General features: G+C 35.5%; 2 protein-coding genes across 4 annotated transcripts; both read left to right on the plus strand.

Annotated features, from left to right (window-relative positions):
- Positions 1-6,077: 6,077 nt before the first annotated feature.
- CAF2 (RNA-binding CRS1 / YhbY (CRM) domain-containing protein) lies at positions 6,078-18,679 on the plus strand. Of its 2 annotated transcripts, none has more exons than XM_088104187.1 (7): positions 6,078-6,550; positions 6,634-6,708; positions 7,632-8,555; positions 11,973-12,198; positions 13,896-14,023; positions 17,098-17,242; positions 18,203-18,679. In XM_088104187.1, the coding sequence occupies exons 3-7, from the start codon at positions 7,761-7,763 to the stop codon at positions 18,622-18,624; spliced, it is 1,716 nt and encodes a 571-aa protein (XP_087960313.1). In that variant the 5' UTR covers positions 6,078-6,550; positions 6,634-6,708; positions 7,632-7,760; the 3' UTR covers positions 18,625-18,679. The 2 variants fall into 2 exon arrangements, with proteins under 2 accessions (XP_087960313.1, XP_047180084.1); XM_047324128.2 differs by having other exon boundaries at positions 6,078-6,462.
- Positions 18,680-20,320: 1,641 nt separating this feature from the next.
- On the plus strand, positions 20,321-23,474 carry LOC124846783 (uncharacterized). Of its 2 annotated transcripts, none has more exons than XM_088113095.1 (9): positions 20,321-20,452; positions 20,613-21,099; positions 21,354-21,387; positions 21,503-21,640; positions 21,777-21,869; positions 22,366-22,431; positions 22,825-22,916; positions 22,989-23,036; positions 23,097-23,474. In XM_088113095.1, exons 2-9 carry the CDS (start codon positions 20,732-20,734, stop codon positions 23,227-23,229), a joined length of 972 nt encoding a protein of 323 aa, XP_087969221.1. In that variant the 5' UTR covers positions 20,321-20,452; positions 20,613-20,731; the 3' UTR covers positions 23,230-23,474. The 2 variants fall into 2 exon arrangements, with proteins under 2 accessions (XP_087969221.1, XP_047180085.1); XM_047324129.2 differs by having other exon boundaries at positions 23,116-23,474.
- The last annotated feature ends 254 nt before the right edge of the window (positions 23,475-23,728 follow it).

Below are 23,728 nucleotides of genomic sequence, written 5' to 3' on the forward strand. Positions count from 1 at the left end.
GATAGCGGTTATTTTTGCTTATAGACAATAGTTCTGCAATCGAGGCATATACAGGCGAGGTAAAAAAGATAAGCTTTTTGCATCGGTTCTGAACCGAGTCAAAAGGATTCAGATTATGCCTCGGTTTACAGTCAACCAAGGTAGTAAAGTGTTTTTAATTTTTAATTTCTTTAATCTTAACCCAGATCGTTTCCTCGTTATGTTCTGTTTTTCTATGTGTTTTTGCTTTCTCTTTTTCTTCTCTTTTTAATCTCAACCAAGTCTAGAATTCTTGATCAAACATAGCAAGAAAGAAGCTCTTTACCATTGGCAACTTGAATATAAAGATAACATACTGAAAAGGAAAATCATCCACATATCAAACTTGCTGCTGAGTTCTCACTATTCAATGGAAAGTATGAAGCCACAAACTTAACAAATAAAGTATATATAAACAAAACCTATGATTGTGCTGGAAAAAAACAGAACCTATGACAGAACCTATGATTGTTTCTCTCAGCCATTCCATCAAACACCCTCTCCGCATCCTCCAAAGCCCCACACTTCCCATACATGTCCACAAGACTACTCGCAACATAAACACATTCACTTAACCCTGTTGTCTTCACGACGAACGCGTGAACCCCTTTACCAAATCTGACCCATTGAAGAAACCCGCAAGCCTTCATAACATTGGGCACAACGAAGTTGTCAGGTAAGAACCCATGGTTTTGCATTTCAATGTAACCCAAAAGTGCTTCTTCGCAACGGCCCGTTCGCGTGTGCAACCCGATAATGGCGGCCCAGGAGAAGACGTTCTGGCTTCGTAGACGCAGCCCTTAAGGAGCGTTCCATAAACGTTGGGGCCAGCCTGGAGGTTCCGCCATTGCATTTCAGAGAGGGAATCTTTGGCTTCGCGAATTCGGCCATCTTCGTAGAGCAAAGATAAGTGGTTGTGAGAGAATTGTTTCGGCGTGAGGTTTTGGGGTTTGGAATGGGGGAAGGTAGAGGGGAGGGTTGGGGACTGAAGGAAGGAGAGAAGCCATGAATGCATGGAGGTCACGGTGGTCGGAATTTGCAAAGGGAGGAAGAGTGATGTGTCGACACGCGCTGCACCTTTCGCGGCGGAGGAGATCTGGTTGGCCACCGAAAACTTCTCCGAGCGGTTGAGGTTGAAATCCGGCGGAGATTGGAGCAATGTTTACCAGGGATGCTTCAACCACTTCACTGTTGCCATCAAGATGCTCCCTTCTTTCGGTCTCTTCTTCCCCAGCGAGCAATCAGAAGCTACAGAGCAAACTAAGAAGCAGAACCCCCAAATTCATTTCGCCATCCACCTGTAGAGAAACAAAACCAAAAACCCAATGAAGAGAAACGCAGATCTAGCGCCTAATCGCCACCACGCCACCGCCGCCGCCGCGTCCTCACCGCTCTATGAGAAAAGAGTTTCCGCCATCGCAGCATCGTCGCTGCTCTCTCGTCGCACCGTCCACGCTCTCATCGCCATCGCACATCGTCGAGAAAAAGGAGAAGAGGAGAGGTGCTACGTTTTTGGGGAAAAGTTTCCTCTGCCACGAGGCTAGGTTTTCCTGGCTTTTAAGGTCCCACAATCCAAGCTAGAAAGGCTTATATGCCTCGGTCTATCTGCCAACCGAGGCAGTATCTTTGGTTTATGCCTCACTTCATTCTGGCAATCGAGGCCGTATTCGCTTTAGACACCGATTGTTAAGCAACCGAGGCATATAGTGTTTCAAAAATTACGAGTCTGTCATCGCGTTTTGATACGCTTCGGTTCCAGAAAAACCGAAGCGTAATGTGCGAGTTAAAAATACAATTTTTTACTAGTGAACATATCAATTATATTCCATACATAGTTGAAAAAATTCACTTTTCAAAAAAAATATTAACCTTTTGTTTTTTTTTTACTTTTTAAGAATCAAAGTTTAAAATCAACATTTTTGTAAGGTAAAACAAAATTGTCCCCAGTCTTATAAAGAAATAATTTACAAAGAAATAATGTTATATATTTAAAGAAGCTAACACCTAAGAAAATGGTATGATATAACATTTGCTTAAGTCCACATTTTTATACGAAGAATTTGGTGCGGGGATTAAGTGGGATGTGAATTTATAAATTATTAGAGTCATAGAATTATGGAATATTAGGAGTCATATAATAAACTATATTTATTGAAAAAGTAATTCGTTTCATTGCAAAAAATAGTAATCAGGGAGGTACGAAATGCAAAAGCTAAGGTCTACATCTCAATGATTGTTAGCACTGAGATTATATCTTTGTTGGAGCAACCCAAACCTCAATCCATATGAAGTATTGTTCAATAATACAGAGTTGATGAGAAAGTCGTTCGAAACTTGAAATTAAACAAAGATGTGGTTCGCAATGATCCTAAAGAGTCTATCAAGCCACTCAATAAATAACATTTCGGCTCAGGTCATGTCTCCTAAACTTGAGAAGAAATTGTTTGAATGGATTGATGCAAAATATCGAATGTCACTTGTGTTGTCTCCAAGTCTGATGTGTCACAAAATTATCGATCCAATATTTTTCTCTTTCCAAATATAGATTTAGGTGGGATATAGACTTAAAAGGGTGTGGAATTAAGCGAATGTATAATATTAAAATATATGAGAATAACTTAAAAAACAATGTCAAATAGTAAAAAGTACGACTATTTTAAAAATTTTAAATTAAGAGTATTCTTAAACCTCTTATAGACTAAAATTAAGATTGTACAAAATTAAAAAGACAAAACAAAAATGATATTGATTGATTTGAACGTCAACATTAAGTTCCACATTAGCTTTCAAAAAATTCTCTCCACCATTATCATGAATGACAATTATGGAAAAAATTGTTAGTTCTCGAAATAAAAGTTTAACTAGAACTTAAAAAGGTTTTGGAAAATTTTTATACGTAAATCCAATTGGACATTGGACATTAATAAAGTCGTCTATGAAATAAGTTCATAAAAACATTTAGAAAGCTTTAAGGTAATAAGAGAGAAATAACTCAAGGAATAGAAAAGATAGTAAAAACTACACTTTTATATTAGTTCACCCAAGTTTGGGTTACATTTAGCTCTCTTTTAAAACATACAAAGGGTTATACAAATAAAAATTATTATAAATATTATTCTTTGCTACTTATGACTTATAAAGTAAGTCTCTCTAAGCAATTTTTTAATCTCTACGTAAGATTAAGTACAAAGTATACAACATCTGATGACTTGGGTCCAAGCCTAAAACACACTCAAAGGTCCATCACTTACAGGGAAAAGAGTTCCAAGAAAGGCTTAAAGAAGCATCTAAAGAGGAAGAAGGGAGGCAAAACCTCACTTTGGAGGTACTAGACTCACCCGACAAACCTTGATGACTCGCTCTAGGAGTGCTTGGAAGTCTCAAACCAATCTGTGAGTTGAACTAGAGTGAAATTAGATTTATGCAGCGGAAACTAAATGCTAACTAGATGATTCGAATAGAAGACAGATGGGGATGAAGCGGTGTTCAATGGAATTCTATGGAAATGGATAAAGGCTATGTAGGTAGTGTTTTGGTGCAATGATACAAGGAAAAAGATCCACAAATCTAGATCCAGAGATGCAACATGATTAATGGTATCAGAACGAAGATGGATAAAGATGGATGCAGGGATCAAACAAAATCATGAAGGAGGTGCAAAGAGGTGGTTCGGTGAATGTGTTTGATGTGTGGTGGAGAGTCTAGAAGCTTAGCTAGGATTCTTAGCTAAGGAAGGGTGGTTAGAAGAGGTTGAGTTCTTTCTCTAGATGGTGACAATGAGAAGAATGATTGCTGGAGTAATCTCCACAACATATCGTTACCAAAACTCAAAATTCATTTATAATGGTGTGGGAGAGGTTGTTTTATAGAACGATCCAAGCCTCCCCACAATGCTTAGATACGTTCCTTATGATTAGGTACAAATGATGGATCAAAGGCCACGTAAAAACACACGTGTTGTGTTTAATGCTAGAAGCACATGGAAAGCAAGCTCCTCGTGAAACTTTGGATAAGACACTCACGATGAGTGTAGAATGAATGACGTTGGGCACCAGCTCGCTGAGCAAGTTTCATGGTCCGTTGGGTGAGTCTATTACCTCCAAAGTGACATTCGTTGAGGCAATATTACAAATAAACATTCATCCTTTTTAAAGTCTTAACTTCATTGAATGAAAAATTTATAAATTTAAGCTTTATAAATTGGTCCTCTAAACACATTGGTTTTCCTTAACATTTGAATTTTTTTTTTTTACTTTTTTTACACACGAAAATTTATGTGATCATTTATGTTTTGATTAGTTGATTATCCATGGAAGAACTTCCCTTTATATATATTCTTTGAAAGTTCAATTGTTAGGAGGAGCCAATGATAACTGTGATAATTAACTATTATATATTCACACTTATTAGAATCCCTTATTTGTCTTATATCATGTGTTTTGTGTTGAATTCCATGAAAAGATGTGAGATTTGTGTATAGTCTTCACAGACAGATTTAATTATCTATTTTTGGTTTTATTTTGTAGAAAATTGGAAGATGGGAAAATAATAGAGAGTTGTTGCCAGAAGTTGCTTTTCGAGCCACAAACACCGCTAGCCTTGCCAGCAGAACACCTCTAGCACATTAAGAGGATTTTGTGGCCCAGCGATAATGCACTTTTTGGAGAGGGTTTTAAAGTTGCGAGAGTGGAAGAAAAAGTGAGTTGTGGATATGGGAACACAACTGAAGCTCAGGAACGCGTTGTGGAGGCGCGATTTCACTTTTAGATCTCATGGAAGTTGCTTAGCGCATGTGGGAACATCCTGTTCTCCCTCCTTGGGTCTCCTTCTTCTTTCATCATCCATTTTTGTAAACTTTGACGCCCTCCATGGAAATGGAAAGTCAAATCATCTTGTTAGGAGATTTTGTAGCAATTGAACTCTCTTGTATTTTGTAAACGATTTGATTATATAAATGCATCTTCCATTATATGCTAATATCTTGTTTTCATTCTTAATGCTTGCTTGAAATAGGGACATGGATAGCTTGATTTGTGATTTTCTAAGTTTTGGAAAGAATCTAGTGAACCCTAGACTTGAAACAAGAAATCTAGTGGGGGCTAGTGTCTAAGAATGTAGCTTAACCCATTAGTTGTCTTAAACCCTAGGTCCTAATGTGAGTTTTCTTGTTGAGTGATCAAGGGATTGACGCTTAGCTAAAAAACCTAGCCTTTCTCACCTAACGGAGGATTTGAGTGTTTTAGAGGGTTGACATTAGTATTTGATGGAGATGAGATGTTTCGGTGTGTGCAAGAGAGTGAATCCAGTAAAATCTACCCCTAACATTGCCATTCCATACTTTTTTTATGAGATTTTAGATTTTTATATTTAAGAAAAACCATATTTTAAAAAGAAAGACAACAATAAAAGTTTAACAAATATTTGTGGTTTTATAATTTTTATTTATTATTTTATTAAAAGAAACAATATCCACACAACAATTAAACTAACAAATCAAAATTCTATTTATTTATTTATTTACAAACAAAGATGAAGTTCTAAAACCATTCTTTTTTATTTTAATTTTAATCTTTTTATTATTTTATATATTTTTTAGGTTTAATGTCTCGGTAGGTCCCTATTTTCGGCGTGAATCTCAAATAGGTCCCTTTTCTTTTCGGCGTCTCAATTGGGTCCCCATTTTTGTAAAATTGTAACAATTAGGGGTCTGCCGTCAAATTGGACAAACGGCCGTTTAATTGTTTCTTACGTGTCAGATGGGAATCATGCCACGTGTCATTACTGAAAACACTGTTCATGCCACGTAAGAAACAATTAAACGGCCGTTTGTCCAATTTGACGGCAGACCCCTAATTGTTACAATTTTACAAAAATGGGGACCCAATTGAGACGCCGAAAAGAAAAGGGACCTATTTGAGATTCACGCCGAAAATAGGGACCTACCGAGACATTAAACCTATTTTTTATGAATTCCCAGGGTGTCAAAAACGAAATGCCCCAAGGTCCAAACTGCATTTTTAGTTTTAAGAAACCAAAACGGGCCTAAAGCCAAACCCATTTAGGGTTTCCTTCCTTAATCAGAAACAAGGAGAAGAAGGTTGCCCCATTCCTTCCCCTCTTGGCCAGCTACGGCAGGGTGACTCCTTCTCTTTTCCTCTTCAGAATCCCACAAACCCTAAGGAGAGCAGCCTCTCCTTCATTCTTCGTGACCGAAGCAAGAGCGGCGCCGCATGGACGGAGACGACGGTTATGACGGAAATTACGGCGACCGAAATCGACGTGAGTGAACATTGGAGTTAGGAGGGGACAGATGTGGAGGAGATGGCCGAAGGTGGCGCGATGGTGGAGTTGAACGGAGGTGCGACGTTCTCGCGAAACAGCCTTCATGGTGGCTCTGCAGTTCTGAGAAGGAGATAAGGTCGCGATTGGGTTGCCGGCGAGAGGGTTCGCGTTCTATCTTGTATTTCTTGTGATTGGCTTAAGGAGTGAAAAGAGATATGATAAAAGAGAATTGAATTTGTTTCCGGAGAGGGTACTATGTTGATTGACTTCTGCTTTCTCGAATTGTTATAATTCTTATCTAGGCATTGCTTTGTTGATGGTTTCTGGTTGCAGGTTCAAAAGATGTTGGTAAAGGATGGTAGTGTGATGGCTGATGGTAGTGCAGGGGTGTATGAGGATGTCATGAAGGTGGGTTACTGGTTGAGTCACTTGAAGATGTTTTATGTAATGAATTGTCTTTTGTGTGAAATTAATTTTTTGTCTTAAGAATCTTGTGGGAGCAGTTATGGTTGAGTTAATGGTGAATAAACAGAATATGAATGAAATGGAATAATGATGATGGATGAAATAAGAGTGACAAAAAAGATTTAACATCATAGTCCATAATACACAAACAGAAATTCATCTATTATAACACATTTAAACTATTAAGATGAATGTACCATCACTCTTTCCTTTTGCCAAGTTGATTGCTCTTTTGAAGCCTTCTCTAATTCTCCCCTCTGTTCCAGACTCATTTTGTTTTTCTTCTAGGCCCTTTCGTTTCTTCTAGGCTCTTTCTGTTTTGATTGCTTCAATTCCTTCTTGCGAAAGAAAATTTGGCTGGAAGTGGTATCAAGTAAAAGTGGAAGAACAGTGGAATAAACAGCAAGTGTTCGTGACTTCTTTCCCAAAATGAAGAAAGAAACCATAAAAAAACTAAAATCAAATAAAACAAAATAATGAAATCAAATAAAACATAATAAGTAAAATCAAACAAAATAGAATAAAATCATACAAAATAAAATAAAATCATACAAAATAAAATAAAATGAAATAAAACACAATAGAATAACATAAAATCAAAACAACTCAAACAAAATAAAAATAAAATCCATAAAATAAAATCTAATCACATAAATCAAATCAAATCAAAATAAATTAAAAAGGAATAAAATAAAATAAAATAAAATAAAAATATAATAAAAACCAAACCAAATAAAATCTGTCGAATCAAAATAAATTAAATGAAATAAAATAAAATAAATACGATAAAAAAGAAAGGATTATTTATTAATTATGTTTTTTATTTATTTATATTTTTGTGTTTTATTTTTCGTTTTCATTCAAAGGACAAAAAGATCTTTTGAGAGCTGCAGTAAGAAGCGAGAGGTGCAGCACTTCACTGAGATATTTTAAGAAAGCAATGAGGTTGGAATAACACACTTTCAAATTTTCTCGCTTCCAAGTCCCAACTTCCAATGGTCGTAGTTGCATTATCCTCCTCTCTTCCCGTCGGGAGAAACCTCTTCTCTTCCTTACCATCAACGCCGCCACCCGCCGACCGCACTCCTGCAGTCTCTGCCACTCCACCACCGCCAATACCCGTCCCCAAGTATCCCCCACCCCGCAAATCCCAAAACCGTCCTCCTCAACCCCCGACCCTGAATCCCGGCCTCAAATACCACCGCCACTCCAAGTATCACAAGCCCGTGCCACACGATGGCGTAGTCGTCTCCGACGACGCGGACCGGTCCGTCATTATTGGTGAGTCCGGCGTGTCGTACCTGCTCCCCGGTGCACCGTTCGAGTTCCAGTTTAGCTACTCGGAGACGCCGAAGACAAAGCCGATCGCGATTCGGGAGCCGGCGTTTCTGCCGTTCGCGCCGCCCACGATGCCGCGACCGTGGACGGGGAAGGCGCCGCTGAAGAGCAAAAAGAAGAAGATTCCGTTGTTCGACTCGTTCAATCCTCCACCGCTTAGCACGAAGGGCGTGAAGCACGTGGAAATGCCGGGGCCGTTTCCCATGGGTCAGTTTCCGAAGGAGGGTAAGACGAGGGAAGAGATTCTCGGGGAGCCTCTAAAGAGGTGGGAGATACAAATGCTTGTTAAGCCGATGATGTCAGATAATCGGCAGGTGAATCTTGGAAGGGACGGATTAACGCATAACATGCTGGAATTGGTACATTCACATTGGAAGCGTAGCCGTGTATGTAAAATTCGTTGTTTAGGTGTTCCAACTGTTGATATGGATAATGTATGTCATCATATTGAGGTACAATATCCCTTTTCTTTTCTTTAGGATTGATTCGTATGTTGTGATTGCAAATTTCTTACACCAGAATGTATTTTAGATTAATCTTTGAGCATATTGATACCACATACCAACATTTGCACCAGATTATTCCTGGGCATGTTGACATGGATTGTGAACAAGTAATAAGAACACGTTATGGCCTGTTTCTTTAAAAGATTATTTTTTATTATTTTAACTTAGGCACTGTTGAATAAACTTAAATTAGGGATAGGTTTTAAATCTTATTTTATCTTTGCCGTATATGTGGTTTTGATTCTCAATTATTAGTTTGGGGTCCGTAATATTAGTTTGATTATGATAGAAATAAGATAGAGATTGCTAGTTTTGATTTTCTATTATTAGATCGGAGTGTGGATTATTCTATTGTGTATTATTCTATTGTTGATATAGATAGATATAGAATAAGAAGTATCATTTAGATTAAATAGTTGATATATTATCTTTTGTTTTTATTCTTTGTACTTGGCTCAAGGCCTATCTCCACCTACTTAAAGGATTCAATGGTTAAATGAAAAATCACTCAGGTGTGTTTTAGCGCATCTATTTACTGTGTGTGTCACAGTTCTTTTCGACAAAGTGGTATCAAAGCTTTTTGTTTTGAGTGTCAAGTGGTGAGAAAAGACAGAGAGTGAAACAATGAGAGGAAAAGGAGAGTGAGTGAGGTGACAAACCTCGTGGATGATGTGTCCCTACTACAATTGTCAAAGAAAGCCAATTATAATGATTGGAGTTTGCAAATGAAGGTCCTTCTTGGATCTTAAGACATATTGGATGTAGTGGGGAGTGGGTACCAAGGATCCGTGAAGGACACGATGGCCTGGATTGTTGCGTTAAAAAAAACACGACTAAAAGAGAAATCGATTTTGTACCTATTGTACAGGTGGGCAAATCAAGCTTTGAGAAGATAGCAAAAGCTGCATCTTCAAAAGAAGTATGGGAGATTCTGGAGATTGCATATAGAGGGAACAACCGTGTTAGACAGGTTTGGCTACAAACTCTCATAGAGGAGTTTGAAATTTTGAAGATGGAAGACAGAGAATGTGTGACCGAGTACATAACTCGGGTAGAGAAGGTGGTCAACCAACACGGTAGGAATGGAGAACCAATGCCATTCAGCTAGGTGGTTGAGAAAATTCTAAGATCCTTAACAAATGTTTTCGAAAACATAGTTTGTGCCATTGAGGAGTCAAAGGACATTAGAATTGGCATGGCCGAGGACAAGGGGAAGGCTGAGGAGGTCGATTAGGAGTGGAGTGTTTTAAGTGTGGCAAGCACAACCACTATGCAAATGAGTGTAGATCGGGGAAGTGCTAGAACTGTAGTAAGGCCGACCACATTGTGAAGTTTTGTAGGGCTGAGAAGAAGGAGAAGAATCTTCTTATAGAGGAAGATGCGAAGAAATAGTTCTGTTGATGTCAAGGAGCTCAAAGGCGAACCTATGAGCTAGAGGATGTCGAGCTTAGTTCGAGTTGTGTTGAGCTAGATCTAGATTGTGTCGAGTTGGTTGATGTCGAACTGAATCTAAGCTCAATGGAGAGCAACTTGGTGGAAAGTGAAGTGCAAAGCTTGGTGGAGAGCTTAGAAGAAGAAGAGGCTATGATGGAGAGCTCAAACAACGAGTAGTTGGAAAGCCCAACAAGGCTAGTAAAGTAAGAAGGAAGCTCAGACGAGTAATTATAGAGCTCGACAAAGATGTAGAGGACGTGCAGAGCTCGACAAAGTTGTTGAAGAATGTTAGTAGCTCAACAAAGTGCAAGGACAACACAACCATGATGATTCAGAGCTTGGTAGAAATGGTTGATGTGATGTAGAGATTGGTAGAGATGGTTGAAGTCATGATGATGAGAGTGGCAAACCTGGAGATGGAAATTGCAAGGATAAAGCATGATAAAGTATTGGAGCTCGAGGAGCAACAAGTGAGGCAATCAAATATGTTGGTGAAAATGATACAAGAAGCCATGGAGAAGAAACTCAGAAAAATATGAGGAGATACTTTGTTTAGGGAAGTTCAATTGGATGCTTCATGAAAAAGTGAAGAATCTCATAATGGAGAACCTAATATGGAGGGAGTTGGCACACAACAATATGAAACATGAGCCTGCAAATGTTAGTAGGGAGAACCACCATCATAGGGAAGTAGCCTTTGACAAATTGAATTTCAGAAACAGTGATATTAGAGGTAGAATGATGAATGATGAGTGTGGGGGTAGTCGTGAAGAAAATCATAAAGGAGTTGAAGCTACAGGAGACCGTGGTGGCAGCAAGGTTATTAGGAAGATGGCCAAAGCAAAGAACAAATCAACAAATGTCAAGGACAAGTGGGTTAAGGTCAAGAAGAGGTCCACCATAATGAAAATGAAGTGGGAAAAGGTAATTGGAAAGTCGATCAAAGTAATGGATAAGTTAGCCATGAAGAAATGAAGAATCCAAATCTGATTGGAAGAAACAAGCCCGATGTGGGATAATGCTCATGGAAAACTAGAGTGCAAGGATGAAGGATGAAAAATTTAAGTTTATGGGAGAGTTTTGTTGACTAAACTTAAATTAGGGATATGTTTTAAATCTTTTTTTATCTTTGCCACATATGTCACAGTGTTTTTGATTCTCAGTTATAAGTTTGGTGCTAGTAATATTAGTTTGATTCTGATAGAGATAAGATAAAGATTGGTAGTTTTGATTTTCTTTTATTAGAATGGGGTGCAATATTATTCTATTGTTGATATAGATAGAGATAGAATAAGTAGTATTATTTAGATTAAGCAATTGATATATTATTTTTTGTTTTTATTCTTTGTACTTGGTCCAAGGCCTTATGTGCACCTATTTAAAGGATGCCATGGTTCAATGAAAAATCACCAGAGTGTGTTTCAGTGCATCTATTCACTTTGTGTGTGTCACAATTCTTTTCTACATGCACAAGCTTTCGCTTTTCTTCTCCTGTAACTACTTTTGGATAAGGTTATCCAAATATGCTCTAAGATAGAAAACTTTTAGACTATTTCCAATTCACAATTGCTTACAATGATTCCTTATACTTAAACATAACAAACTTTGCAATTGGAGTAATTGACATGACATTGCGTAAGGAAATAAATATGCTCTTAGATACATATGATTTGGCTGTATTTGAGTGAGTAGGAGATTACATTTACAGGGGTGACTGGCTTTGATAGTTGTTGTATTGTACCCTTTCTTCTCTTTCACATTATTATTTTTTAATAAGGTAGCAATATTCAGTCGAACTGTTCTGACAGGTTCTGTTTCATAGTTGAGGCATTTTCTTGTCTTCAATAAAGTCTTCTGTTCATTGGTATATTGACAATAATTTCATCAATGCCTTGTCTATTTTTAGTTAAACTTTGTATGCCATGACAGGAGAAAACAGGGGGGAAAATAATTCATCGAGCTGGTGGTGTAGTGTACCTTTTCCGTGGCAGAAATTACAACTATAGAACTCGTCCACAGTATCCAGTGATGCTCTGGAAGCCAGCTGCTCCTGTTTACCCAAAACTTATAGAAGATGCTCCAGAAGGATTAACAAAAGCTGAAGCTGGTGAATTACGGATGAAGGGAAAAAGTCTTTTACCAATTTGTAAATTAGGTAACCATCTAATGGGTTTCATTTCTGTCTTTCTCATGCACATGAACACATAGCATGAACAAATTTGACATTTTAGTGTACCCTTTTGTCTTTATTTTTCTTGCCTGGAGCAACTGAAGTCACAGAAGTTGAGGCAAGACTTTGTCTAAACTTGAAGTCGTTATTTTGATATATGTTTTAAAGGTCATGGAAATAAATTGGTGCCATTAATTTTTGTCTGAGTTCTGCAATTTCAGAGTTCATTAGGATTAATAATTGATAGAAGTGCTTCAGAATCCAAAGTAACGAATAATTTTTTGGAACCCAGATCCTTATTGTTGTGCCAATGTGGTAGCAGCCTTTGGCTAGGATTGAAAGATAAAACAAATGAAGGATTTACCTAGATATTCAAGAGTCCAGGGTTCTCTCCAGTCCCCATTTTTCAAAATCATAAGATGACTTCTTTATCAACCTTCCCTCTTTATTTATAGGCCCTCTTTATTTATAGGCAACATGTGATATTTCTTCTACTATCTCAAGCCCATCCAACTACCCTAACTGACTCCCTAAGACACACGTAACAAACTAATAAAGGGTATTTATCAGTAATACTGGAGTATCACTACAGTATGTATTAGGACTAAAAAGAAGGGAACGTAATTAGGGTTAGTGCAACTGCTTAGTTAAGGGAACCAGTAAAGTAAATATGGAGAACGAAGATTAAAAGATATGTGGGGGAAACACTTGGAAGATAACTGTGTTTCCTCTTCTCTGTTCTGCAATTTTTTTCTTTTTCTTTGTTTATATCTATCAATCTTTGGTGGCTCTTTAACAATTTGTCCAACCTTTTGGATCTCATTGGCGAATAAATGGAAAATTTGATCTCTTGAAGAAATTACCACAGATCAAGCCTGCAGCTTCTTTCATTAGCTTCCAGAATTTCAAAGATTAAGAATTATGGAATTGAAGCGTATTGCTGAAATTGAAGAATTATGGAATTGGTCTTGAAGAAGGAACATGCGAAAGCACAAATGTGGTTAGGGCTTTACTTCATCACAATTGAACAAGAAGAGGGAAAATGTGGAAAAAGGGTGTTCATAGTTTGCCAATGACGAAGTTGTTCTTGGTTGAAGACGGTCCTAGTTTCAACGGAAGTGGTGCCTCATTGAGTTGGATGTTAGAACAGCAAGAAACAACCAAAAATGGAAGGTTGTTCGAAAAACAAGAAACAAAAGCGGATGTGGATAAGTGACAGAACACAGAATGACCTAGTGGCAGAGATGATAGAAGTAGAAATTAAATAGGTAGATGCAACACTTAATCCGGGTCCTCAAATCTTGGATTTTTGTGACTATAAAAAAATGATAGAAACTTGTTCAAATTCAAATCCATTAAATTTTCATTTCTTATGCAAACATATTGATTGCTTCAGCAGCATTTAAAGACAATGGGTATGTTGTCTCGTGAGAGTATGTAAGATGTTGAAGATAGAACTAGTACAAAATCTCATAGTGAAGGAAAGACAATTAAAATCTACTAAAGTAAAATGGATAAGCTGTCATTATGTTTGATTTTTTTTTTCTGATCTGTATTTCCACAACCTTCTCCAATTTTGAATTTTTATTGCTATTACATTCTTGATTTTAGGTTATTAAACATTAATTTAAGACATGAGTTATGGCTTTTATTTCTAAATTTGTACTTCTATAATGTTACAGCCAAAAATGGAGTATATACATCCCTTGTAAAGGATGTCAGAGATGCTTTTGAAGGAAGTATTTTGGTGAAAGTTAACTGCAAGGGATTGGATCCTAGTGATTACAAGAAAATTGGTGCCAAACTCAAGGTATCAACATGATAGGCTTTGTATATCAACATGTTCCTTTTGCTCCCTGTTTGCTGTGGTGGCTTGCTTTGTTCTTTTTGTTCCTTACTAGCTATGCTCATAAGAAACAATTTTGATATCTTTTCTGGGTATCTGTTTGGTAAACTCAAATGGACTCCACGATGAGCAGCCCACGTTTTGCAGCATAATTAAAAGAAAGATTAAGAATTGGAAAGTTGAGCTCCATGGGTCTTCCATTCAGTAAATGGTTTCTCTAATAACCTCATTATTTCCACTACCCTTGTGCCCACCGTCTGCCACTATATTTTCTTTTGGACTTTTATGTTTTGCTATGTTATAAAATAAGAAGCTGTGAATGAAGGCAGACACACCACCGAGAAGAAGAAAAAAGAGTGGGTGTCCGTGTGTGTCGTACACCAAGAGAAGAGAGAAAATTGGTTGTGCTATTTGTGTGTGAGTTATTTGTGTGAGAAAGAGAGCTTCACTACCGTAAGAAACCAAAGAGGGGGACTGCTGTGTTTTGTGAGTTACTTTGAGTGTGCTCTTACTATTGTGAGTTTGAGAGATTATAATATTCTGGATTTCCATAAAATTGCTAGTTTATCAACAAAGAATATGTGGGAGAGTACACCACCGAAAGTAGCCACAAAGTACTTTGTTTGTAAGTGAAAATAAGTGCACCACTAAACCAAGCATTCACCACTAATGTTTGGAAGTTTATGCCCTTCTTAATTATAAATGGGCAGCCTATGGCAAGAGAGAGAAACTGAGTATGTTATTTATTGTGTTGAGTTATTGTGAGTTGTGATGATTGTGTGCACCACCGTGAGAAACAAAGAGAGAGAGGGATGATGCTGCTGCATGTTATTTTGTGAGAGTTAAGAGAGTGTATTGTTGTTGAGTGTGAGAGTTAAATGTTGTCTTTGTATTTGTGTGTTCTGGATAGTTTTCCAGAAAATTTGATAATGAAGTATATTTCCCAGATACTACACTATCAAGTTAATAAAATGAATTCAAAGTGTTGAAGGAAGTCATAAATGCTGAGAGTGAGAGTTGGAGTCCACATTGGGTAAAAGTAGGCAAGAAAAACAACATTTAAAAAGAAAAAAATCCATAGACGTATTATCTTAAAATTTTGGGTTGAAAGTAGTATCATAATTTCTTTTGTTCATGACTTAAATGTCCCAAATCTCCTCGAGAGCAGCAGCTGTGGAATCATTTATTTGCATCACATACTGCAAGCGAGACAGATTCTCAGGAACCTGATTGCTATCCATGTATGTAGTGTATCAGTAAGCTATTCTGGCACTTCCCATGAATTTGACTAGCCAGCAAGTCAGTGAAGAAACCACTCCCTTGTGATTTCTGTCTCAGTAGAGACACTTGCCTGAACGAGCAAGTTGGACAGTCTTTTTTGCAAGCTTGTGAACAACCCATCTGCTTCATCTTGCTAATATAGATCTGATGGGATTTTTTTACATACTCCTCGTCACCAAACTCTCCAGTACCAGACAGGAAAATATTATCAACAGTTTTCTCGAAGAGGATCTCTCTCAAGTTCTCAGATACCATACTGTCTAAATCGACATCGGCTTCCTTGAGTTCCCTTATCTGATTCATATTGAGCCTACCTTGAGTTACAGCAGTCATATCTTGATTGTTTTCTGAACATACTCTGGAGGTAGGGTACTTGCTTCTGGAGTTTACAGAGCTGCTCCAACCTGGCCTTTGTCTACCTTCCGTAGCTAAAATGACATCAGCTTGTTTCCTAAAAGCTTGCTCAACTAGACCTCTGTGCACTTCCACTATTTCATTATCACTCAATCCCAGAATCCCAACAAACTGATTTGGAAGAAGATGCTTAGAATTATCCTTCTTTTTGGTGATCTGAGCACCAAATGGAACCCTTGTCACTTCACCAGTTAGACATAAAAGTAATTTTTGTAAAGGTCAGGCCTATCCCTTTCAGAAATATAATCTTTAAGAGTAATTTCTGTCTAACCAGGTTTGCCTAACTTTTCCTTAAGATCTTCAATTGGTCTTATTTTCTTGAGTGTCTGAAGCGACTCCCAGTCGTCATCCTCACTTTTTGTAATGTCCTCTTCTTTCACGGGTTCTTCAGTGGAAATCTAACTTGGCTACCCTGTAATGTCCTCCACCAACTTAGTTACAACTAAGGCGTTGAAAGCTAGCATCTTCTTTTGTTCTTTTACAGACTCTACGATTTCCAGCTGCTCAGGCACTTATGTAACTAATAAATATCTTCGCTACTGCCTTGTTTTAGACATAGAAACTTCCTCAGTAAGTTGCTGGCCATGTGCTGCTTTTCTTACTGCTTTCTGGATTTCAGCATCATATCCATCAGTGCCTGATGCAATTGCATCCTTGACAACCTCTTTAAACAAACTGCCACAGATACCTGAATGAGTTGCTTCAACAATCTGTTGAGGTATGCAGAGCATTTTCACCCACTCTACTTTGAACCTGTTCGAGCTGGTCAAAGGAATTGTACGTGCAGAGGACATAATTTTATTCATAAAATAAACGTATTTATAGAACATGAGCAAAAGAGAAACTATCAGTGGATAAACTGATGAAAGATAGTACCTATATGGGATAAAACAGATTTATCCTATTAGTCAACTTGACTTTTATTTAATATAAAAACAACATGAAAATCTAATATATTCTATATGTTAATCCAACAGTTATATCTTCAACAAATCTTATATATTAATAAAAAATGAATGTCAACCTTGTCTTCATCTAGTTTTAAGAAATTTAAAATGAAATTAAATAATATTAAAAGATAATTTCTTAGGCAAGTCCGATAAAATTTCAGTCATTTAATATTTTTTTCAATTGGGGTTCCAACCCATCCTTCAGTATCAGCTCTGGGCATAATGAGCGACTTGTAACAATTTATCACACAACAAATTATGCATTGGACTTTCTTTAAAGTCTTTGATATATTTGTTCATAATAATACAAGGTCATGTTCAGTTTAGGTGTTGTCACAATAATTTGAAATAGAATCCTGTGCTGCATGCGTTTTGATAGTCTTGTGTTGGCAGGATTTGGTACCTTGTGTGCTGTTGTCTTTTGATGATGAACATATATTGATGTGGAGGGGCAAAGATTGGAAATCAAGGTACCAGCAACCTGTTCCAGTTTTTACACCTTCAAAAGCTGGTTTTACAGGGAATTCAGAAAATTCAGGTACGTGTACCGGAAGTAAATTCGGTTGAACCATTATGTTTGCGAATGTCTTGTCCCAATTTAACTCTTGTGAAATCAATAACCGTATGCAGACATGTTTGTGTATAATTATAATGGGAAGTGTAAGGAACGTTAAAAAAAGGGGGAGTTTCCAATATAATCCTAAACTAGATACATAAAACGTAGGGTTATTGTAAGCAATCCTGGCTCTTGGAAAGAAATGGGTTGTTCTTAAAACATGCATTTAATGCAATTCCCCGGCTGATAATATTCCAACAAGCACTCAAAGCTCTCTCTATGTATTTCAGTGGAGTTTATTATGAAAATTTCAGGAATCACTATTAACAGAATCACATTAGAAAGGCATTGCTTCGAGGTTTCATGAATTTTGTGTGCTAATTGCTTGTTTTGGGGTATAGTGTAATTAACCTCGAGTTTAGTAGATTTTATGTTATAGGGATGCTTGTACAATTGCTTGGGCACCTTTATATAGGGATAGTGTGAGGAAATTAAGGAAAGAAGTTTTACAGTTGGTTTATGGTTTTCAAACGAGACAAACACGTGGAGATGCATCTGATCTATTGAAGTTCTTTGAAATTCCTTTTGTAATTACCTTCCTTAAGTTATTTTATATGAGAAGGTAACTCATTTTACCCGGATGATTTTTCATTGCATTGAGATTAAGCTTTCTCTCTCTTTATCCTCTAAGTTACAAATGTGATGACCCCAATAACCATTTTCCTAAGAAGCATTGATGATAAACATACTATATTCGGTGGTCTTTTCCTTGCCGCTCGTTGATTATTCAACTGCTGTCTGTTATAATCAGCCTTCAAGAATTGTTAATTTCTATCTTGTGTCACATATGAATTATATATAATATTTTTGTCTCTTTGTTTGATATTGGTAAAATATCAGTTGAACATATGCTGAACGAGGTGGTAATGTTTTTGACATCAGGTGAGACTGATGACAACCAAACTAATCATGGCGACAACAATGTGGTGAACACAAGCCCAAAAATGTTATCTCTGTGGAAGCATGCAATTGAATCTAGCAAAGCTTTGCTGCTGGATGAATATGATCTTGGTCCTGATTGTTTGTTGGAGAGGGTAGAGGAATTTGAGATTGCTTCACAGGCGTTGGAGCACTCCCATCCAGCCTTTAGCATGTCAGTTAAAGAAAATGACCCAGAAGCTTCAACTGCAAACTTTGAAAATAGTTATTCTAGTGAGGACTTTCCTGCTGAAGAGGAGGATGAAGAAGATTATGATGACTACCATGATGATGAAGACGATGATGTAGTGGACACATCAGCTCAACCCGGATCATTAGGCATTGATATGATTGTCAAAAAGCTAAAACAAAGACCATTTGAGTAAATACTTAATTCGACATTAAAAATGGTAATTTCAAGAGCATTTGAATTGAGAAAAATAGCAGGCTTAAAATATTAAATTGAGTAAAAAAGGAAATAAGTTATCTCATACCTAAATAACTAGATTTGTTTTAAAAAAAACGGCATTTGCATGAAAAAAATGTTATTTAGATTTTGTTTTAAAAAACTGAATTGTTCCTAAATAATATTTTTAAGTTTTACTATAATTTATGAAATTGAATATATGTTTTAAAATGACACATTTATTGATTATAATTTGAATGATTTAGATAATTTAAGTGATTAAATATTAATTCAGAGTAGTTCGTTTTGATTAAATTTATTAATACGATATATTGTGGTTTAATTCATCTAAATCAAATCACTTCTAAAATTCTGTTAATTAAACGGTTCTTTTTTAATATATTATACATTTTCATTTTGTCGCTACTTCAAGAATACACGTTAAAAAAGTAAAACGCTTTTTCTTATAAAAGAAACCCCACACGAGAGCGCATTAAAACGTTGTAAAATAGTATATCTGCTCATTTCAAATGTTAAATGTGAGAGTATAAATGAACTTTTATTAATTATTTAAACTTTTATTATGTTAAATATTTGAGTAACCTCTTAGCTAACGAAATGGTTTTTTTTTTTTATTTTGGTAAGAAAAATGTAATTTGATTTTGTACATGTATATGAATTCTTTCGTAGGCAATTAAAATTTAGATAAGAAATTGCATGGATATTGAAATCTTATTTACTATTTTATGCAACTAAACACATTATAATTCAATTTACAAAAATGTAGTATATAAAGAAATTGTGAACGCGATTTACAAACGTAGTTCAAAATGAAATATAATATTCTTTTAATCATACTAATTTTGATTTATTGAAAATTGTGAATTTTGATAAATTTTATCTAACATTTGAATCTCTCGTTTCATTAAATTTATTTATCAATAATTAATTTTTTTAATATTTAAAAAATATGATTTTAGATTGAAAAAAAAAAACTATTAATGAGTGAATTGAATTGTTATTAAATGAACCAAATGAGGTTAGATTGTTATGGATCACACAATAAACGACAGGAAGAATTCATTTTGAGAAAAGTGTAGTAGAAAGGATATTTTATATACACTGAAATAATGGCCAGAAAATACTATTTAGCTGTAATAGACTTATAAATAACAACATAGGAAGTTTTAATTAAAAAATATACTCTGTCATTCAAAATTGATGTTCTGAACTAGCCAGTTTATTCTCTTCACGAAAACTTAACTGAAAGACTGACCAAACTCAAACACACGTAAAAGAATAAAATAACAGGAACCAAGAATTTGGCACATCATATTCAGACTCAAAGATTCAATGCAAAAACTTGAAGCTTCAAACTGAATTTAGCTTTAAGAAAAAGTAGGAAATGCTGTGAATAGCGTATATTGTTTTTGTCTGCTCTATTATTACCCTTCCTCTTCTTATATAGTCATCAAATTCCTTCTGCACTCACATAAAAGAATAAAGCAAAGCATCTTCTGCCCTCTAAATTTTACTTGTAAACAGTGAGTTCCACACCTATTTTATTTTGTTCTTTCTCCAATTGGATCAAGTAATGAACTTTTCGAACATTGGGACGAACCCTTCTCAAGTAAGGAATCTACATTTCATTGCCTTCAAAAATTCATCATCAGTCTTCTTTTCTATCTCACCTTAGTTTACACTCATTCTTTCCCATCCCACCTGAGTTTCAATTTTCTGCTTCAGTTCTGATTACATTCATCTGTGAAGTAGCTCATACTACATTCTTTTCTAACAATGTGCTAGAGGTGATTGATTACTTTCCTATATACATAATCCATGCTTTTTATTTCCCATTTTCTGTTTGCATGCATGATGAAATTCATATCTTTCTTTACACGTGTTCAATGTTGCTTATCTTTGTGGTGTCTTTGTAGACTTTTCATCCATTTTATCTTGCTATTGCAGTGTTGTAATCGGAACTGAATGTTATAATTGAAAAGGGTAATCAAAAGCATGATCCTCCCACCACTGTGCCTAGTGTTGTTCTAAGAAACTCATCAAGAAGAACATTTATTTCTGAAGCCATGAGTTTCTTATCCTGGCCTTCTAGCCACTCATGGCAACCCACCAAGAGTGCAGACACCACTGCCTTAAGTTATTGGTTGAACTGGAGGTTCTTATTTTGTGCTCTATGGATTTTAGGATCCATGGCTCTGGCATTTTTCTTGATATTCAAGTATGAAGGATTCAACAAATCAAGATCAAACAGTGTTGAAAGCGAAGGAGAAGAAACAGAATTGTTACATGAGGACGAGGCATGGAATACCTGTCTCATAGGAATTGATCCTTCATGGCTGCTAATTTATAGAGTAATTTGTTTTATTGTGCTTTTGGCTTTGATCATTGCCAGTGTTGCTGCAGATGGTGCAGTCATATTTTACTTCTACACTCAGTAAGCTACTTTGGTTAACCATGTTCTGTCTTATTTTGTTCAATCAAAACTGCCTTAACATTAACAATGTATCTAACAAAATCTCTCATTTCTGGTTTAAAAATGATGTCACCTTTATTATAAAGTAATCATAATTAACATTTAACAGTGATTATAAACTATTACAAAATACCCTTTAGAGAACCAAAACCAAATTTAAAATTTTTCAAATCCAGAAGGGTTCTAATCGTTTTCTGTTTTCTTGTGCTGAGCAGATGGACCTTTACATTGGTGACTATTTACTTTGGGGTAAAGCTTCACATTGCCGACTCTGATAGATGTAGCAGAAAATATTAGTATGAAAAATTGAAAATGCACTAATTTAGTTGTTTTTTGTTTTCTGTTATCTGAAATTGATTTTCAGCTAGGATCATATTTCTCCTTATATGGATGTTCCCTGAAACAAGATAAAATCACAGTGAATGATGCAGAAGTTGGTATTGTTACCCATGATAGAAAAATTGCTTCTTTATGGGGTTACGTTTTTCAAATTATATTTCAGGTAATTGGGAGTTTTTTTCAACTTTTTTTCCTTATCAAGCATAATATCTTAAAACCAAAAGAGAATGTTTTTTTTTTGGTTTTGTTGGGGTGTGGTTAATTTGTTTTTATTTTTGATTTTTCTTTTAAATATATAGAGTTGTGCAGGTGCTGTGGTGTTAACGGATTCAGTGTTCTGGTTCATCCTTTATCCTCGTCTCAGCTCCTCCAAAGATTATAGTGTTGATTTTGTAAGTATAATCAACATTCTCCTTTCTCTCTCATTTATCCTTTTTCCTGCCAAATTCTTCAAATATCATAAAAAAAATGTTTCAACTTTCCACCTAGCTTCACATAAATATTATTACTTCTCCTTCAATACTAAACAAATAAAAATATTTTTTCTATATTAGTTACAGTACTTTTGTTAATTTCCTTTTACACTTTTTTTATCATTAAATTCATTTTTCAAAATAAACTATAAGAGCACCATGATTGTTTCGAAATTCTTTATTTATCATGTTTGCAGGATTTCTTTTTCTCAAGAAATTAGTTTTTTCATAAATACATGTTAAAAATAAATAAATTTTTTATAAGTTAACTTATACATAAACTAATTTTATTTATATTTAAAATATTATTATTTTTTAATTAAGAAGATGGTCCAAACATATAAAATGTTAAATTGCAAATGTTAGGCCCGTCTTTCTTTCATCTGAAAATATTTGCTTTTTCGTCATTTTGCAGTTGGTTTTTTGCATGCACTCAATTAATGCGCTTTTCCTCCTCGGTGACACGTCATTGAATTGCATGGTGAGTTTTAGGTTTATACACATTTTTGTTTTTATTTGAATCAAATTCATTATGTTAATTTTACTCTTTTTTTTTTGGATATTTTAGGATTAAAAGATGTTCTATAAATGCTTTTAATTTTCAATAAAATTGCAAAGTTTTTATAATAAATTTATCTTAAATAAAATCAAAGCAATGATTTCAAGGACCCCTATTAATCACCCAATAATTATTATTACTGTTTAGGAAACAATTTAAACAAATTTTGTTTGTATGATTCTGTCGTTTGTGTTAGAGTTTGTAGGAGCAATACGTATTTATATTACGTAATTCTTGATTAGACATATATGTGATATAAAACTTGAAATATAATTGAAGAATAATAAGACAAGTATTTATTGTTAACAAGTGCAGAGATTTCCAATGTTTCGATTTGCATATTTTGTGTTGTGGACGGCTACTTTTGTGATTTTTCAGTGGATCATCCACGTTTGCGTTTCACTTTGGTAAATTCTTCTATCCCCTGTTTTAGTCCAAGAGAATTTGTTCCTTTCATAACTTACCAACCTCTGTTACAGGTGGCCTTATCCTTTCCTTGATCTATCCTCTCCCTATGCACCCTTATGGTAATTTTCTTCTCATTGCTTCATAAAGTTTAACATAACCCATTAATGGAAATGCATAAGGTGTAATCTTCAAATTCAGGTACTTGGCTGTGGCTTTGATGCACTTTCCATGCTATGGCGTCTTTGTTTTAATAATAAGGATGAAACACTTGTGGCTATCAAGATCATTTCCTCGCTCTTCCCGCTTTGTTAGGTGAAATAATGACTGATTTTGAAGATCAGAACTAGATTATTCCTGCTGCTATGTAAATTCATCCCTACCACTTTAATTCTGTAACGTGTTTGACAACTAGAAGCAGCTTTTTATAGCTTCTACAATCTTTTCTATTATAGCTTTTTAGCACATTATCTGAAATGTTGCTTTAAACATGTACACAGACAAAGAGGATAATATTTCATAATCGTAATTAGCATAAAACATGTATCATCATTTCATATCAAACATGGTTTGGTATCTCAGGACAAATGTCCATGAATATTTAATGCATCACCACTAAATTGAACATCACAATACAACTCTTAAGAAAGAAATTTATTAGAACGACCGCAGATATTAAAAGCATTGTCTTGGTGCTTTGTAAGCTTATTTACTTTATATTTAGAATGAAGATTACGGTAATATATATTTATGCTAGATATTACTTACTTGTGTATATAACAAGCAAGTCGGTATTATACGTTCCCTTATTCTT

This window comes from Vigna umbellata, chromosome 1 (assembly GCF_029865625.1).
Source record: "Vigna umbellata cultivar VRB3 chromosome 1, Vumbellata_1.0, whole genome shotgun sequence".
Classification (NCBI taxonomy): Eukaryota; Viridiplantae; Streptophyta; class Magnoliopsida; order Fabales; family Fabaceae; genus Vigna; species Vigna umbellata.

Bases quoted from the DNA above. Each gene is read 5' to 3' on its own strand.
- LOC124846783 (XM_088113095.1), top strand. From the start codon at position 20,732: ATGAGTTTCTTATCCTGGCCTTCTAGCCACTCATGGCAACCCACCAAG. The intron at 21,641-21,776 runs GTAATTGGGAGT...TTAAATATATAG, and splicing joins TTTTTCAAATTATATTTCAG to AGTTGTGCAGGTGCTGTGGT. The intron at 22,917-22,988 runs GTAAATTCTTCT...CCTCTGTTACAG, and splicing joins CACGTTTGCGTTTCACTTTG to GTGGCCTTATCCTTTCCTTG.
- CAF2 (XM_088104187.1), top strand. From the start codon at position 7,761: ATGGTCGTAGTTGCATTATCCTCCTCTCTTCCCGTCGGGAGAAACCTC. The intron at 12,199-13,895 runs GTAACCATCTAA...ATAATGTTACAG, and splicing joins TTTACCAATTTGTAAATTAG to CCAAAAATGGAGTATATACA. The intron at 14,024-17,097 runs GTATCAACATGA...TTGTGTTGGCAG, and splicing joins AAATTGGTGCCAAACTCAAG to GATTTGGTACCTTGTGTGCT.